Source organism: Arachis duranensis, chromosome 7 (genome assembly GCF_000817695.3).
Source record: "Arachis duranensis cultivar V14167 chromosome 7, aradu.V14167.gnm2.J7QH, whole genome shotgun sequence".
NCBI lineage: Eukaryota > Viridiplantae > Streptophyta > Magnoliopsida > Fabales > Fabaceae > Arachis > Arachis duranensis.
Genome location: NC_029778.3, coordinates 224,712 through 241,559, shown reverse-complemented (window position 1 = coordinate 241,559; position 16,848 = coordinate 224,712). Strand labels below are relative to the sequence as shown.

Genomic DNA, 16,848 nt, shown 5'->3' with positions numbered 1-16,848 from the left:
AGAATTGTTCTCAATGATGCTCTTTATATATATTGTTATAGATAATATACAAATCTAAACGTACTTATAAACTTCAACCATGAATGTTTAGCTTTGATATAATGAACACCGTAGACAATACTTACTTATTCTTTATAACGGGGTCGGCAAATACTAACAAATTTATCAAAAACTAAATGCCTAAGAGGTGCGGCTGTACTGCCCAAGCAAAAGTGACTTTCCGTTCTTTTTATTCCAGAAGTAGCTTTTTCATTTGTTTCCTATCTGTTACTATGTTTTCCTCCGAAGTCCTTAGAGGCCATCTTTAATGCTTATCTTGATGTTTTCCACCTTAATTGACAACTCTAACTTATGATCCTCAACAGCTTTCAAAACTGAGAGCAGGTTGGACCGGTAAATTTCACACTTTCGATTTGCAAACTCAAGCTCATTCATAAGTTCTCTAATGCTCTTGTCCATGTCATCCTGCAAGATATGACGCAATGAAGTTAAAAAAAAAATAAGTATAATGACATACACTTTTTCAAAGAAATAATAGATGGACCTCAATGCCCCATTCGACACCTTTAACAGGTAAACTAAATCAATTCATGTTTCTGCCCCAAAAATTGGCAGAAGGTAGAAACGGCAATTTACAGTATTTCGAGCTAAATTAGATATTAGTCCACATAACTTGGTTATGTAGAATGATGTATGTTGAGCACGCACATAATCTCTTTTTTTTTTCCTTGCCCCCATATGAAACCTAAAATAAAACGTCTACCACTAATCCAATCCCGGTGCATTTGTATGCTGTAAACAAACAAATAATAAGAATCCACAGCAGATAACATCCAAACGGCACTGCAATCAACACTAACTGCTTCAAAACCCAAAAATAAGACAAGAAATATGCCTTCAAATATATTCTCAACCAAGAACAAACTCCAGAAATATTACGATGCTAGGCTTGGTTTCTTTTATTTTCCCAAAATGAAGAAAAAAAATTATAGATAAATCAAGATCCAACACAATATGAATACAAGGTGGGGGTATTTAAAGGCCACAAATAAACCAATTCGCTTAAACAAATAATTAGGAGTAAGAGTACACATCAGGCAACTAGCTGCAGTAATCAGACAGGAAAAATACCAATCCCCAAGGCAAATGGAAAACTAATGACTAGATATGTTCATATTATAAAGTGAAATAACCAAATAAAAGTGCTTAGTCAGATAAGAGATAAAATCAGAATGATAAAGGAACTGGTGGCATGGTTCACTTTGTTCAATTAATCAATTCTGTAAATACACGTGTAAATTAAATTACATGTGTATTGCTTGGGAGGAGTTTAAACAGTTTAATCTTCAGAATATTATTGAAATCAACTCAAGAATATATTATACAAAGTCCAAATGGAAGAAAAACTATATTAAACGAAGCTTGAGTTGTTACAAGAAGCTAGAAGATTCATGTTAACTGGGTGAGTGGAAGAGTAAAACACAGCAGCAAAAGAACAAAAGGGAAATGGAACTCTGACCTCGGACATATGCTGGCCCAAGTTTCCTTCCTCGTGTCCACTTCTGGAATTAGTATGACTTTCATCAATTTGCAAGTGACTCCTAACTTTGCCATTGTTGATGAGAATTCGTCCCTCACTTTGCATTACTTGAACAACTCTTTTTGTGGCTTCTTGTAAAGCACCCATTGCAACATCATAAGTCTCAGGAGACTTTGCTCCTTCATCAACAAACTTAAAGGCCACGTGTCTGAGGGTATTATATCTAACTGTATGAGATTCCAAATAGTAAGAATATATATCACAAGAATGTTCTTCTAATGTTACACTGCTTTTGGCATTTCTCGTCCAACGTTTCAATATATAATGAGCGGGTAGAGTGAGTACATTGGTTACTCTAAACACTGCCAAAACATGTCTACAAACAAGGCCGGAAAATTCAAACATTTGGCAACTACAACTCGCTTTCATCTCTAAAACATTGAATTTAACATAGTATGCCTTATGATCCTCTCCAAATTTAGCTACATGATATGTAACAACCTCCCCATCATCCTCGGTTTTGGATGCCATGAATGTTAGCGTCCCAACTAGCTCCTCTTGGAACCTCATGAAAATCTTTCGTGTGTAAAGCTCAGATGCTTGCTTCTCCATTGGAGATGGGGTCTTCAAAACTGGTGAACTATTCATTGTGTCATAATCTGCTCTGACTTCTTTCTCATTGCGACTATCCAGTGCTTTCTCATACAACTTGAAGAACTGATTTAAGTTGGTTGAAGCATTTACATACCCATCAAAGTACGAGTTCATGCCATCGCTTCGCTGTGTGATAGACATTTCTGCAAAGAATGTGTCTCGCAAATATACAGGTACCCACTGCTTACAAGCAGAATATATTGCTTGAAGCCATTCATGGTCCCGCAGATCATACCTATCGATGAGTGTTGACCAGCAAGATTCAAATTCCTCAATTGACTCCGTCAAGTTAACACATCTGTGAAATTCAACTTCGAAATTTGGATATTTGAGGAAAATGTGAGATAACTTCTCCTGGCATTTTTTAAAAATGTGCCATTTGCAGAATCGGTGGCGGGTCTCAGGGAATACTTGTAGTACAGCTGACCGAATTACAGAATCATGATCGGTTGTTATTGATAATGGTGGGCGTCCAGACATAGCCATAAGCCACGTCTTGAAAAGCCATACAAATGATGCTTCAGATTCATTTATTAGGAAAGCACAACCAAAGAGAACAGGTTGTCCATGATGGTTTACACCAGTAAAGGGAGCAAATGGTAGTCGATACCTATTGGATCGGTAAGTAGTGTCAAAGGTTACGGTATCACCAAAAAAAGTGTAATTCAACCTTGCCTTGGGATCGGCCCAGAAAACATTGCTCATGGACTGGTCCTCATCACTTTGCACAGCATAGAAGAAACAAGGGTTTTCGGCATGCATTTGTCTCAAATAATCCAGAACAAGCTGAATGTCGCCTTCTAGACTTCTCTGCCTATTATTCCTCATGTAATTCCTACAGTCAACCTCTGTAAAACCAACTTTGCTAATCCCACCACACTCCTTGATCAGTGCTGACATAATTCTCCGAGGACCCATTCCAGCAGCCTGTAAAGTATCAATTAGCGTCTTGGCAGCTCCAGATATTTGTCTGTGAGAGCGAAGGCAGTGCACCTGATCCGGTGGAACAAGCTCGTGGTTGTGTTCCCTAACAAACCCAGAGACGATCCACTTGCCAGAGTCGTGCATTTTGACCGACAAAGCCGCTTTGCATCCGACTCTGGTAATGGTTCGAGGACGCTTGATCTCCCTATCCTTGGTGCGTTTCTCATTCAAGTTGCGGAAACCCTCCTTTGCACAAACAAATTGCCTCTGTATGATGGCTCCATCGCGCCTGGAACGCCGGGATGAGCTAACCCGAGTACTGAACCCGATACGACGGGCATAAGAATTGTAGAAGGCCTTGGCAGCCTCCTCAGACTCAAATTCCATGCCCTCGTAAGGTTCAAGATCTAAGAGGTCACCCGCACCAAAACCCTCAGGAACGTAAATTTCTCCACCGCTACCACTAGTGGCAGTGCCTCTGCCTCTGTCAGCATCAGCCAGTTCATCCTCTTCGATAGCCATGGCCATAGCCATAGGGTGCTCAATGTCGCCCTCATCATCCTCGCATTCTCCCTCCCCTCCTTCCAGCCCAATATCAAATTCTAACACCTCGTTATCCATCGCAAATACTACTTGCAATATCAGAATAGGCAATAAACGTATATGGACGAATTCATATCATACGACATCATATAGAAAATACAAGGAGACGAGAGGAACTAAACAATTTCTAAAAGAAAAGAAATACTGTGGGGAAAACCTGACCGTCGACCGACAGTAATTGCATCGTGTCAGGTTTATTCAAGAGCACCATCGGATACTAGAGGTGGTGTGCGACTAGAATATGCTTTCCAGAAATCAGGCGATTCAAATCGTGTAAATCTTGGATTGAATCCCAACAACCATACAAGACTCTCCTTCTGTACTTAGCACCGAACTTTTGTTAAAGAAAACAACTGATTATTATAATTTTACTAGTGATTAGTAGTTAAACCCCAAAATGGTTATGAGAGTGGCGTCTGTGTGTACTAAAATCTTTTTGTACAAGTTGCCTGCACTGAATCGGTCTGGTCATCAGGTTTGGTTTATTAGTTAACAACAATGCTCTACATCTATGTAAAAAATGCATTCAAATTATCAAAGTATTTTTTGTCCGATGCGTCTCTTTCACTCCCTCACTCGTTTGTGATACACATGTTATATATAACAGAAATCTTCTCTGTTGCAACCTAAACTTTTTGTTCAATGTCTGCTACAACCTAAACTTTCTGCTCTCCTAGTTCTTCTCTGCTCGTGTTCTTCTTTATTGATCTACATTGCATTGAACGTAATAAGCTTCGTCATTCTTCTCTGGTCGCGCTCATCTTCTTCGTTTTCTTCTTTCAATTTGCTTACGTTGCAGTTATCTTCTTCCTATTCTTGTTCGTTTTCTTCATTGATCTGCACTTCTCAATCGAAACAATGAATGATTCAACTTCAAATCAGTTGAATGAAAGTGATTTGGATTATTCTTCTGAAACGAATCAAGCGGACGAGGTTTGGATTATTCAATTTTGAATAGAATTAAATGGAATGCAATAGCTAATTTGAATTGAATTGAATTTAATGGACGCAGGTGTTCTGAATTGAATTGAATTGAATCGAATTGATAATCTCTAAATAGTAGACACGTGTGTTTTGAATTTGATTTTATATAATGAATAATGTTGCATTCATTCAGTACTATACAATTGTTTCACCATAATAACGTGTTTGGTTCATTTTGTAGAAAGTTGTTTGAATTTGATTTTATATAATGTATAATGTTGCATTCATTCGGTACTATACAATTGTTTCACCATAATAATGTGTTCGATTCATTATGCAGAAAGCTGTTTGAATTTGAATTTATGTAATGGATAATGTTCCATTCATTTAGTGCTATACCATTATTTCACCATAATAACATGTTCGGTTCATTCTGTAGACCAGGTGTATTGTGGATGAACAATTTGTCCCAAAGGTCGGGATGATTTTCAAGACACTAGAAGAAGCCGAAAAGTTCTACAAAATTATTCCAAACTTGCCTATTTTTCTACCAAAATAAGGAACACGACTTGGAAGGGAGACGAGATTAAGAATCAACTAATCATATGCAGTAGAGAGGGGGTGGAAATCCAAGATATCTCCTACTCTGAAGACAAATTTCTCAGCCGGCATAAACTGTCTAGCCAGGATCTACGTACATATATTGAAGGACGTCGGTCTCTGGACAATTTCCAAAGTCGTTCTGAATCACTCATACCCTTACTGTTCAGACCGGGCAGAGATGCTCAAATAACACAGGGAGCTAAACATGTTCGTCCGTCGCACCATCGAAACTAATGAGAAAGCCGAAATCAGACAGAGCAAAACTTACCAATCATTCATAGCAGCAGCCGGCAGTCACCGGGAACTAAGTTTTATAGAAAAAGCCGTGAGGAATTATATCACAAGGGAAGTACGGAATATTTTCGAACAAGACGATGCCAAAGAATTCGGGAAGTACCAAAATTTCTTTTTCGAGCTCAACCTTGAAGGTGATCACTCATCAAAAATACATTCTGGGCCGACGCAAGAAGCAGGGTTGCATGCGAGTATTTCGGAGACGTGGTTTCATTTGACACCACCTACAACTCAAACAGGTATTCGGTTCACCCAAATTGAGACTTTACTTTCACCAAATCCACACATTTCAGTTCATCACTTTGTGAGAGTGTCCATTTATGCAAGTACAATCTGGTTTTGGTTCTTTTGTGGGCGTGAATCACCACGATCAGTCGACACTTCTCGGATGCGCCCTTATGAAAAACGAGGACATCCAATCATTCAAATGGCTATTCGAGTGTTGGCTCCGTTGCATGGGAGGGAAGGCACCAAAAGACATTCTCACTGACCAATGCGCATCAATGCAAAGGGCCATCGAGATGTGCATGCCAACAACAATTCACCAGTGGTGCATCTAGCACATCATGAAGAAAATTTCAAGCAAACTAAACAGCTACAGGCGACACAAAAAAATCAAACAAGAGATGAGCCACGTCATTTGGAACTCATTCACAAAAGACGCATTCGACATAAACTGGAACGATTTTCTCACAAAGTACGGTCTCGGAGGCAACAAGTAGCTCTCAGGTAACCGAGGTTTTAATTCGAATTATTTTCATGCCGTTACTTTTTCGGTTAAAACGTGCACAGATTTCAGTTCATGCTGACTCATGTTTTCGGTTCATTCTGCAGAGCTATACGAAGATCACCATATATGGATTTCAGTTTACCTGGATCACCACTTCTGGACCGGGATGAGAAGCACACAAAAGAGCGAGAGCATGCACGCATTTTTCAACAAGTTCATCACACGCAACAGCTCCCTGAGTCAATTCGTGAAGCAATACGATAATTGCCTAGCAAGCAGAGAGCAAAAAGAGAGAGAATTCGATGCACAAATTTTCACACCGTGATACCGTGTGCAACAAAATCAACAATAGAGACCCAGTTTCAACACGTGTATACCCATGAGAAGTTCAGAAAAGTTCAAGGACAATTCATAGAAAATGTGAATTGCATCACAAGATTAGTGAATTCCACTCTAGGTTTCACAACATACAAAGTCGTAGAGCAGGTTTCTAACTCCACATGCAACAATTTTTTCATCACCTACGACATAGTATCACGAGAGGTAAAGTGCCAGTGGCTGCTGTTCAAGTCAAGGGGCATACTGTGCCGCCATTCTCTGAGCATGCTAAGCTTCGAGCGAGTAGATAATGTGGCACCGAAATACATACTGAATGCTGGAGAAAGAACATAAAGAGGCGGCATACACACATCCAGAACAGTCAAGGCGAGCCTCTACTGGAGCCGAGAAGCAAGAGATTCGACAATTTGGGGTTTCGCTTGCACAATATCTACGAATTTGCATCAGAGTCCAAGGAGTTGACAGAAATTCCGCATCGACCCTTTGACAATGTCATGGCCGATATGCAAGAATATCAAGAGAGAAGCAAAGAAAAGAGTTCATTTTCCCATGAAGAAGCAATGTTGAGCGACGTGAACGACCTTCAAAGCCCGCCACATGTCAAAACAAGAGTTCGGCCCAAGAACAGACTGGGATCAAACCTGGAAAAAAATATCTCAAACGCCACGAAGAAATAGAAAAAGTCAGCTCCAAGTGAGCTAAAACTGATTTCCTTTCGATTAGGAAAAAAATTATTTGTGCATTTTGCTAATATACAATATATTTTCTCTCTTGCAGCTGAACCTTTTAAACGGCGGATCAACGATTCAGTCAAGCTCCAGCCTTTACAATACACCGGATATGAATTATCCCGAAGAGGGTTACAGGAGTTTTAGTTTTTATTAACATAAATTTCTATTCATGTATGTGCAAATTTCGGTTCACTAAATTTATAGGAGGGTTAATTTTTTACTAGTGTTAGTCTTTATTAAATAGTCACTTTTATGTATTTGATATTAGCTTTTGAAATTCTTTATTGAATAGTTACTTTTTGGTTTATTTAATAGTCAATTTATTCTATTATGTCAAAGAGTTCAGGTGTTTTTGAAACTGAATACTGATATATACATTTTTTTCAAATTTTCTCTCTGTTATATTGATATATGAATTTTTTCATTTTATTTGTGTTTTTGGGAGTCTTAATGTTTGATAAATACCCTGATTCTATTCACTGTAAACTTGGAACAAAACAGCAGCCAGATAGTTCTAATAGATATATACATTAACATCTCAAACCGACACGACAAGGACTAATCCATCTTGAATCAGATATATACATTAGATATATACATTAACATTTACATTAATATTCACATATATACATTAAAAGAAGCAGTGTTTGCTTTTTTAAACAAGTTAAACAAAATAATATTAATTACAACCAGTGAAACAAAGTATATCCTATTTACTATATATATCCCCAGACGTGAATTTACATTAAGGGTTGGAGAGAGTAGCAGATGGCTTCGGAAGTCTTATTGCTTCAGATCCCCTTATCACTTGGTCTCTGATTTTGTTCAGTTTGTACAACAGAATATTTGGACCATATTCAAGCCTGAAGGCATCAATCTCTTGCTACAATTCAATTGAAAGGAATTAGTTACATAATAAATGAACCCAAATGAAATAAGAAATCAAAGAATTTCATTAATTTAGAAACTACTTACTTGTGTCCAAGCTTTATATTGATACCTTTTCCCTCTTTTGATCTTTCGAGGATCAATTGTTTCAAGCTATTTCATGACGTATATTGCACAATCATAGCTAAGCAAGAATTAAGTAAAATACGATTAATAGTATACAAAATAAAACACACTAAAAATAGCACTATAGAAGAGAAAGATTTTTACCTTGTACATTGACCATTCAATCTAATATACTCTGCTTCTTCTCCCTCTCCATCCTCCATTAAAGGTTTCGCCCCAACGTAAACCCTCATCTGGGAGATTATTAATCCTTGAAAGGGATACAAAAAGTGAATGAAAATTAGCAGCTACAATGAACCGAACCTTGTTCATGTTCTGAATAAAACGTGATAAACATTCAATCAGTAAGAGAAACATTTTGTGCATGCAAAAGAACCCAAGTGAACACATAGCAATCTGGTGAATCAAAATCAGCAACTCCACTGAACCGAACACCAATCATGATTTGAATAAAATGTGATAAACATTCAATAAGCAAGAAAAATATTTAATAATTTACAACAAATTTGTTCAATTTAATTCTCAAATCACGTATTTCAACTTTGTTCTTGTTCACAGGGTCAAGCACATAGAATGTCTTTTTCCGGACATCGACAATCCACAACCACCAGTGTCGTCCATTGCAAATCGGCACAAGCAGCTGAAGTTTGGAAAAACGATAGAATATCTCGGTCCAAACGATAGCAAACAAGAGAATTATCAAAGAAGTTTTAGAAATCACAACTTACAAATGGATGCGATGCGAGTTTTCTTTTGTCAAGAAATTAGCGATAGTGTGCATATCGATCGACATCCATTCAGTAGGCCTTGTTGGTCTTTGGATCAATGTATTTCTCGTCATGGGTTCCCAATATAAACATCTGCAAAATGAACCTCAGTTAAATCACAAATAAACCAAATTATTTATCAGAACCAGTAAAACACCATTCATGTTTTGAATAATACGTGATAAAAATTTAACCATCAAGAAAAACTTGTCTGCATGCCAAAGGACCCAACTCAAGACACTAACAATCAAATGAATCAAAATGATCAATTCCAATAAACTGAACACCATTCATGTGCTGAATACAATGTGATATACATTCAATCATCAAGAAAAATATTTCTGCATGCAAAAGAACTCAACTGAACACTTGACAATCAAATGAATCAACTTGACCAACTCCACTGAACAGAACTCCATTCATGTTTTGGATAAAACGTAATAAACATTCAATCGGCAGGGAATAAAAAATTTGGCTTACCACAATATCCGTCGGCACACAGTATATATCTTTTTGAAACCAAGGACATTTTATGTCGTTGAGAATCATGCAATGTGCATTGACTGCCTACAAGAAGAAAATTTACGAGATATGCGGTATAAGAGTCTTTAGAAAAATCATTAACATTAACACAATAGGCAAAGAACTTACCGTGCTTTTCACATGTTGTTCCGGCATTAGAGACATGAAATGATGTCTAACCCCCTCGAAATTCGCTTGATGCTTCAAGATGAGTATGGGGTCATATTCGTTGGTACTATCTTTGGTTTCTTTCACATGTGTCATCTAATGATAACACTTTTCCTTTGGCTCCTCTGTGACTTCTTTCTCTTTCTCCGAAGTTTTGTACACTTCAGCGGCTATGAAGCTCGGCTCGGCACTTGTTGCTTCAGAAAATTTCAATGCCGTTGTTACCCCAGCATCTACCACTGCCTCTGCTAGGATTTCAAGCTGTGACACCGTCGGCTGAGAGGTCGGGGGAGTTGGTTGAGATGTCAGGGGACTTATGCCAAGGTAGAACGAAGGTGCATCATGTTTCCACAAAGAAGGACGAGCAGCACTGTAAGACGACGGAGGATTAGGCAATAATGAAAAAGTAATATCATATAACACGAAAGCTAACAAAAAAATAATATTAATTAAAACTTACACATTCAACGGACGTTCTAGCTCCGTCTTCCTTGGGCAAGATCCCTCGGCGGCCTGTTTTTCCGATTCTGAAGGGCAGTTGTAACAAGCAGAAGAGAGTAATTGATTTCTGGATTCAATTGAACCACAATTAAACCATGTAATGAACAAAAATTATCCAGATTTGAACAATAAAAAACTTACAAATCAGGTTGTGCTTCTTCTTCCAATTGCCGTGCCGCCAAAGCTTCTTGGCACGCTTGCTGTTTTTCTTCGAGAGGGCTGCTGCACTAAACAGAAAAGAGTTCAATAACGATCCGTAATTATTATCATGTACCATTAAAACTAATAAAAAGAATTCTAATTACAACTTAAAGGAACAATGAAAAAGTAATATCATATAACATGAAAGATTATAAAAAATGATATTAATTAAAACTTACACATTCAATGGAGGTTCTGGCTCCGTCTTCATCAGGAAAGATTCCCCACCAGCTTGCTTTTTGGGTTTCGGAGGGCAGCTGTAACAAACAGAAGAGAGTCCAATATAAGAACACGTTGAATTGATTTGTGGATTCAAATGATCCACAAGTAAAGCATGTAATGAACCAAAATTTCCCAGTTTTAAACAAGCAGTAAAACTTATACATCGACAGGTGCTTCTTGTTCTGATTGTCGTGCTGGTGCTTCTTTGCAGGGCTACTATTGCGGTTTCGGAGGGCTGCTGCATTAAATAGAAAACAGTTCGACAATGACCCTAAATTATTATCCTATGCCATTAAAATTAATAAAAATAATTTTATGTATAACTTACTCATTAACAGAAGTTTCTTGTGTTTGAATTTTCGAAGGGACAAAGGTAAAGTCATCTTTTATTAACTCTTCCTTAAGAGAACTCAGAAGAGACACCGCAATAGGAAGTCTAAGGAATGTGAACAAGTAAGAAGTCAACGTTGAACAATTAGAATAGGTACCGAGAAACCAAAATCTGCACATTAAAAAACTCACATTTCCAAAGGTTGAGAACGAGTTTCTTCTCGAACCTCAATGATTTGTAGGTCAGGATCAGGTATAGTGCTACTGACATTTAAACACAAATTCTATGTGATTAATTAAACAAAAATTATTACCTAAATCTAAAAGACCAATATAAATATTTTCAATTTAGACAGGTGGAGTTTTTAAACTCTATTTTTGATGGATTTTCTTTCTTCTAAAAACTTTTACCGGAGTTTTTTGGGTATTTTTCCTAATAAAAAAGATACAAAATTAAAATTAGCAACCAAGATTAAAAGCAGAGGTCTTGAAACACATCAAATTAATTTTTGCAATCCACTGAACTGAAAATAAAGCTTGCAATGAACGAATTTACCTGGTATTGGTTGGGGCATTTATAGACGGTGTGGAGCTCGTCTGAGTCTGTAAGAGAGGTTCACTACCCAAATTTACAGTCGGCAGTCTAAGCAAAATAAATACATATTACTCAGTGAATCCAGAGGAATTAGAAGAGGTTTTAGGAAAAGTTAGCAAACAAAGAAAAAGAACACGATATAAGAAACCAAATCTTACGTCTTAGATAAATCATTTCACATCTCTGTCAAGTCAAAGTGATCCGGAGCAACGTTTGTTGTCTGAGCTCCATCATTTCTTCTCTTTGCTCTCTTTTCTCTTAACAGCTGCAACGCCTCTCTTCTTCTTTCGGCAGCGCTAACCCTTACTCGTTCACTTCTGAAAATACATAAAATAAGTATCAATGAAGCTAAAATAAATGTATCAAATAACCCAAGATATGATTTCAGAAACTTACTCGCTTTCAGATTCAGTTTTGCTCTCTGAATCTGTCAGAACAAGCTTGCTTGATTTGGTTTTTTTTTGCACCCCTCTCCGGTTGTTTTCTCTTTACTGTCGGAGTTTTTTTTATTTCTTTTTCTCTGCAACACATACAAACACATCAAATTTATACCGGCAAACAATATCAGCAAGAAAAATATTTTTTCATGCCAAAGGACCTAACCGAAGACACTACAATCAAGTGAACGAAAATGACCAACTCCACTGAACCGAATCAAATTAATGTGCTGAATAAAACATGATACACATTGAATCATCAAGAAAAATATTTCTGCATGCAAAAGGACATAATTGAAGAAACTAACAATCAAGTGAACGAAAATGACCAACTCCACTTAACCGAACACAATTCACGTGCTGAATAAAACATGATACATATTCAATCATCAAGAAAAATATTTCTGTATGTAAAAGGACTCAACTAAACACTTGACAATCAAATGAATCAACTTGACCAACTCCACTAAACAATACCACATTTGTAATTTACTTAACAAGCATACATAAACAATTTTCAGCAAAGAAAAGCAAAACTAAACCAGATGAACATCATACAATCACATAAATGAACATCATTCAATACTTACTGGCTTTCAGATTTGCTTGTGCTCTCTGAATCCGTCGGCACAGGCTTCCTTTTTTTGCTTTCTTTTTTAACCACTTTTTGTGGTTGTTTTCTTTTCTTTGTTGCTTATTTTTCAATTTCTTCTTCTTCTCTACAATACATAAGAACAAGCACATAAGAACAATTTTAACCAAATACAAGCAAAACAAAACCAATATGAACATCAAGCTTACTGGTTTTCAGATTCACTTCTGCTTTCTGAATCCGTGGAACTGCTTTCAGTTTCACTTGTTGTTTCCGAATCCGTCGGAACAATGTTTTATTTTTTAACTAGCCTCCGTTGTCTTGTTCTCTCGGCTGACAGTGTTTTCTCAGATATTGATTCGGATTCGGAATCGGAAAAACTGTCTTCTTTCGAAGAAGAATCCAGAAAAACAATTTTCTTTTCTTCTTTCTTTTGCTTTCCCTTTTCTTTCCCCTTCAGAAAAACTTGTTTCTTCTCCACCTTCTTTTCTTTTTTTTTTCTTTTTCTCCCTTGATTGTGCTTTGCACAAAAGTCCCTGAAATACAAGCTGATTCAATTAGCAGAGTATTTTAGAAGCATTTGAACGAAAATTTCAAGAGAAACTTTTGCTTAATTTACCATTGTATCAGTTACTTCCTGAGAAATCTAATCAAGCATCATCTTCAGTGTCTAGTGGGCCACCCACGGTGGCCCTGGAGTATCAGCTGCATCCAAGCAAGGGAACTTAGCTTCATGGAAATAAATCAGCATCAAAACAAACACACAGCCATCAATGGACTGTTTCTTCCCCTTTCTCCCATTTTCAATGCCCTTCCTCAAGAAGCTGAGGACATGATTTGTCCAATCCCACTGTCGAATGTTGTCCACACGAAGGGCAGGCTGCTTATGGATTGGGGAGACCATGCTTACCGTTGTCGGTAGTAGGAACTCTTCTGGACGAAGACAACAAAAGTTCTCCAAAATTTCTGCCGGTTCTCCTCCCCATCAATACTCATTTCGAGGACAGATTTTATCAAAGAAGCTAACATAACACATTTGAAGCCATCAATAATTTGCTTGTCTGCCTCATTCAGTCTACCGTAGTCAACTTTTTTCAGGATAGGCTCAGTTTTATTTTTTCTACACAAGTGAACCAAAAATATAGCAAGGAATCAACCGAAATAAGCACTAGATATAAAGTGTATTACCACCGTGATTTATGCCCAGCGCAGCTGCTACCTTATCAGGTGTTATGTATATTTTTCCGTGGAAAGTGTTCAGGCATCCATAATAGTCATCATAGCAAGCTATCAACTCTCTCAAGAGGGCGTGAGAGATGTTCATTTCCGGGACATGTGCCAGTGCACCGAATCCCATTTCTTCAACTATATCTTTCTTTTCCAGACTCAAATTCTTGAACACTGTTGCTATTGCCTTAGTCTGACATCTGAGATTGTGAGTTTTCTGCAAGGTTTCGAAATAGTATGTCAAGATATATATATATATAATACAAAATAGAGTTTATTCGAATGAAAGGCGATAAATATATTTAATGTGTACATATGCTTACGTTATAGTGCGGCTTCTCCTTCTTTGTTACCATTGTCTTCTTCATTTTTGCTGTAAGGACAAAAAAATTTGGTCACTACTTCACTTAATATACCGACAAGCACAAGCATGCATATTTTAATCAAGTGAATAAAAATGTCCAAACCCACTGAACCGAATTCCCTTGATGTACTGATAAAACGTGATAAATAATGAAACAACTAGAAAAGTATTTCTGCATGCAAAAGAACCTAACAGAACACACTAACAATCAAGTAAATTAAAATTAGCAACTTCACTAAACTGAATATATTTCATGTTTTGAATAAAATGTGATAAACATTCAATCAGCAATAAAATGACTCAACTGAACACACTAACAATCAAGTGAATGAAAAAGGCCAATTGCACCGAACTGAACACCATTCATGTTTTGAATAAAATGTGATAAATATTTAATCGTCAAGAAAAGGACTCAACTGAACACACTAACATTCAAGTGAATAAAAATGACCAACTCCACTGAACCAAACGAAATTAATGTGCTGAATAAAACGTGATACACATTCAATTATCAAGAAAAATATTTCTGCATGCAAAAGGACATACCTGAAGACACTAACAATCAAGTGAACGAAAATCACCAAGCCCACTGAACAGAACACCATTCATGTTGTGAATAAAACGTGATAAACATTCAATCAGCAACAAAAGCATTTCTGCATGCAAAATGACTCAATTGAATAGACTAACAATCAAGTGAATCAAAATTACCAACTCCATTGAACTGAATGAAAATAAGAAGAAATTTTCATTCCTATGCCCTAGTTACGCAAAAAATTTGATTCAGAATAAGTCGATCTACTAAACGAAGGAACTCAATCCAGTAAACCTAAAATGCAACTAGGAGAAATGCGAGATTACGAGATTTTAAATGAACAGTAATTTTTATCATACCTTTCACAGTCTCTATTCTTGTTTTCTTCTCCAGTAGTGGTTTTCGCCAAGGTTGTGAAAATCGAACCGGTCATTAAACCGGTCAAGTAACTGGTTTAATGGTTTAATGGTTCAACCGAGGTCGAACCGTGGTTAGACCGGTTTAATTAAATATATAATAAAATTATTAAAAATTTAATATATAATTAAAATAATTAACATAAATAATACTTAACATAAATAATTAAATATTAAAAATTTTTAATTTCCAATTAACTCTCATATTCTAATAAAATGATCAATATAAATACCTAGAAAAATAATTAACATAAATAATAATTAGCATAAATAATTAAATATTAAAAAATTTTAATTTCTAATTAACTCTCAGATTCTAATAAAATGATCAATATAAATACCCAGAATAATCACTCCCAATCCAAATACATACAACTATACAAGCTAGAAAATCCAAAAGCATAAGAAAATTCAGCAACTCAACCATCAGAAATTGAAATTTAGATACACTCACAATCCAAGGACACTCACAATTCAAGTTCAGCAAATCACACCCCCAATAACCCTAACTTAGAAAAAAAACACAAAAGAACAGCAACTCAATCATCAAAGAACAACAACTCAATAATCACAGTAACTCAGAATCAAACATAGATTTCAGTCGTGCATACTCATAATCATAAACATTACTCGGTTCCAGAATCATACAAAAACAAAAACTCAGAATAATAAAACCAGAGATAGAGACAGAGACAGACGAGGTTGGAACAAAACTCAACTGCTAGCAAAGGAGGAACGGTGAGACAGAAACAGAGACGAGGGAGGAATGGCGAGACAAAGACAGAGACCAAGACGAGGGAGGAACGAAACTCATTTGCCGGGGAGGGTAGAACGGCGAGATAGAGACGAGGATAGGATTCAAACTGACAGCTCCTCGATCTACAAGTCCACAACCACGACGACGATGTAGAGAAGAGTAGAAGACGGCAACGAGCTTCGACATGCAAGTACAGAGGTGATGGCGTGAAGGAGAAGAGGATCGACGGCCAAGGACTTCGATCTGACCCTCTGTCCGTCACTGCCGGCGCAACGGCACCCTTTGGCTGACGAGAAGAGTTCGGCGGCGACGGAGGCAGTGGCTGCTGCTGTTGGTTGCTGAGAGATAGAGGGATAGTGGGTTAGGGTTCCATTTTTGTGCGAGGGAAGGAAACTGAGAAGGATGCTGCTCTCAGCCTTTTTATATGCTGAGCTATAAAACCGTTAAAAAACCGTCTGGTTCCACCAGTCTACCGGTTTATTGCCGGTTCGACCAGTTTTTTCACAGGTTTTTCGTCAAGCGGTTTTTTATGTTAACCGGACTGGCTAGAAGACCGGTTCTCGGTTAATCCGATCGAACTGGCCGGTCCGGTTCGTTTTCAGAACTGGTTTTCGCAGAGAATACGAGTGAAGTTTGAGAGATTTTGAGAGTGATTCGAAATTTTTCAGTAGCGGTTTTTCAAAGTTGAAGAAGGAACGTTTTTTCATAATGAAGCGCGAATGAATGTTAACATTTCGGGGGAAAGGGTTGGGTGCGTGTAATACACTCTCATTTAATGGTATTAGGTTTTTTTTGTGTTGGGCCAGCTTGGATGGACATGGATACAAAATTATATAGATGTGTAGCATTACTGTATTA

At 37.2% G+C, this 16,848-nt stretch overlaps 3 protein-coding genes and 1 long non-coding RNA gene across 11 annotated transcripts; all 4 read right to left on the bottom strand.

The window, feature by feature from the left end:
- On the bottom strand, window positions 1–4,172 carry LOC107496170 (protein FAR1-RELATED SEQUENCE 5). The gene is made up of 2 exons (XM_016117375.3): window positions 1,520–4,172; window positions 1–465 (listed from the first exon to the last, which is right to left on the bottom strand). The coding sequence occupies exons 1-2, from the start codon at window positions 3,737–3,739 to the stop codon at window positions 292–294; spliced, it is 2,394 nt and encodes a 797-aa protein (XP_015972861.1). The 5' UTR covers window positions 3,740–4,172; the 3' UTR covers window positions 1–291.
- A 3,795-nt stretch (window positions 4,173–7,967) lies between these two features.
- Window positions 7,968–11,973, bottom strand: LOC127740699 (uncharacterized). Of its 6 annotated transcripts, XR_008001515.1 has the most exons (11): window positions 11,821–11,973; window positions 11,624–11,710; window positions 11,260–11,328; window positions 11,066–11,173; window positions 10,695–10,975; window positions 10,456–10,536; window positions 10,274–10,340; window positions 9,775–10,183; window positions 8,501–9,216; window positions 8,318–8,414; window positions 7,968–8,225 (listed from the first exon to the last, which is right to left on the bottom strand). XR_008001515.1 is itself a non-coding variant. In XM_052252241.1 (9 exons), exons 4-8 carry the CDS (start codon window positions 11,118–11,120, stop codon window positions 9,910–9,912), a joined length of 804 nt encoding a protein of 267 aa, XP_052108201.1. In that variant the 5' UTR covers window positions 11,121–11,173; window positions 11,260–11,331; window positions 11,624–11,710; window positions 11,821–11,973; the 3' UTR covers window positions 8,780–9,216; window positions 9,775–9,909. The 6 variants fall into 6 exon arrangements, 5 of the variants coding, with proteins under 5 accessions (XP_052108201.1, XP_052108200.1, XP_052108202.1 ...); XM_052252241.1 differs by lacking the exons at window positions 7,968–8,225; window positions 8,318–8,414 and having other exon boundaries at window positions 8,780–9,216; window positions 10,274–10,381; window positions 10,456–10,541; window positions 11,260–11,331; XM_052252240.1 differs by lacking the exons at window positions 7,968–8,225; window positions 8,318–8,414 and having other exon boundaries at window positions 8,780–9,216; window positions 10,274–10,381; window positions 10,456–10,541.
- An 85-nt stretch (window positions 11,974–12,058) lies between these two features.
- LOC127740701 (uncharacterized) lies at window positions 12,059–13,205 on the bottom strand. The gene is made up of 3 exons (XR_008001517.1): window positions 12,901–13,205; window positions 12,690–12,818; window positions 12,059–12,182 (listed from the first exon to the last, which is right to left on the bottom strand). It is a non-coding gene; the product is annotated as an uncharacterized LOC127740701 (long non-coding RNA).
- A 110-nt stretch (window positions 13,206–13,315) lies between these two features.
- LOC127740700 (uncharacterized) lies at window positions 13,316–16,366 on the bottom strand. 3 transcript variants are annotated; one of them, XR_008001516.1, is made up of 5 exons: window positions 15,953–16,366; window positions 15,177–15,266; window positions 14,242–14,291; window positions 13,880–14,135; window positions 13,316–13,766 (listed from the first exon to the last, which is right to left on the bottom strand). XR_008001516.1 is itself a non-coding variant. In XM_052252245.1 (5 exons), exons 3-5 carry the CDS (start codon window positions 14,284–14,286, stop codon window positions 13,598–13,600), a joined length of 483 nt encoding a protein of 160 aa, XP_052108205.1. In that variant the 5' UTR covers window positions 14,287–14,291; window positions 15,177–15,266; window positions 15,953–16,366; the 3' UTR covers window positions 13,316–13,597. The 3 variants fall into 3 exon arrangements, 2 of the variants coding, with proteins under 2 accessions (XP_052108205.1, XP_052108207.1); XM_052252245.1 differs by having other exon boundaries at window positions 13,316–13,779; XM_052252247.1 differs by lacking the exon at window positions 15,177–15,266 and having other exon boundaries at window positions 13,316–13,779.
- Between the last annotated feature and the right edge of the window lie 482 nt (window positions 16,367–16,848).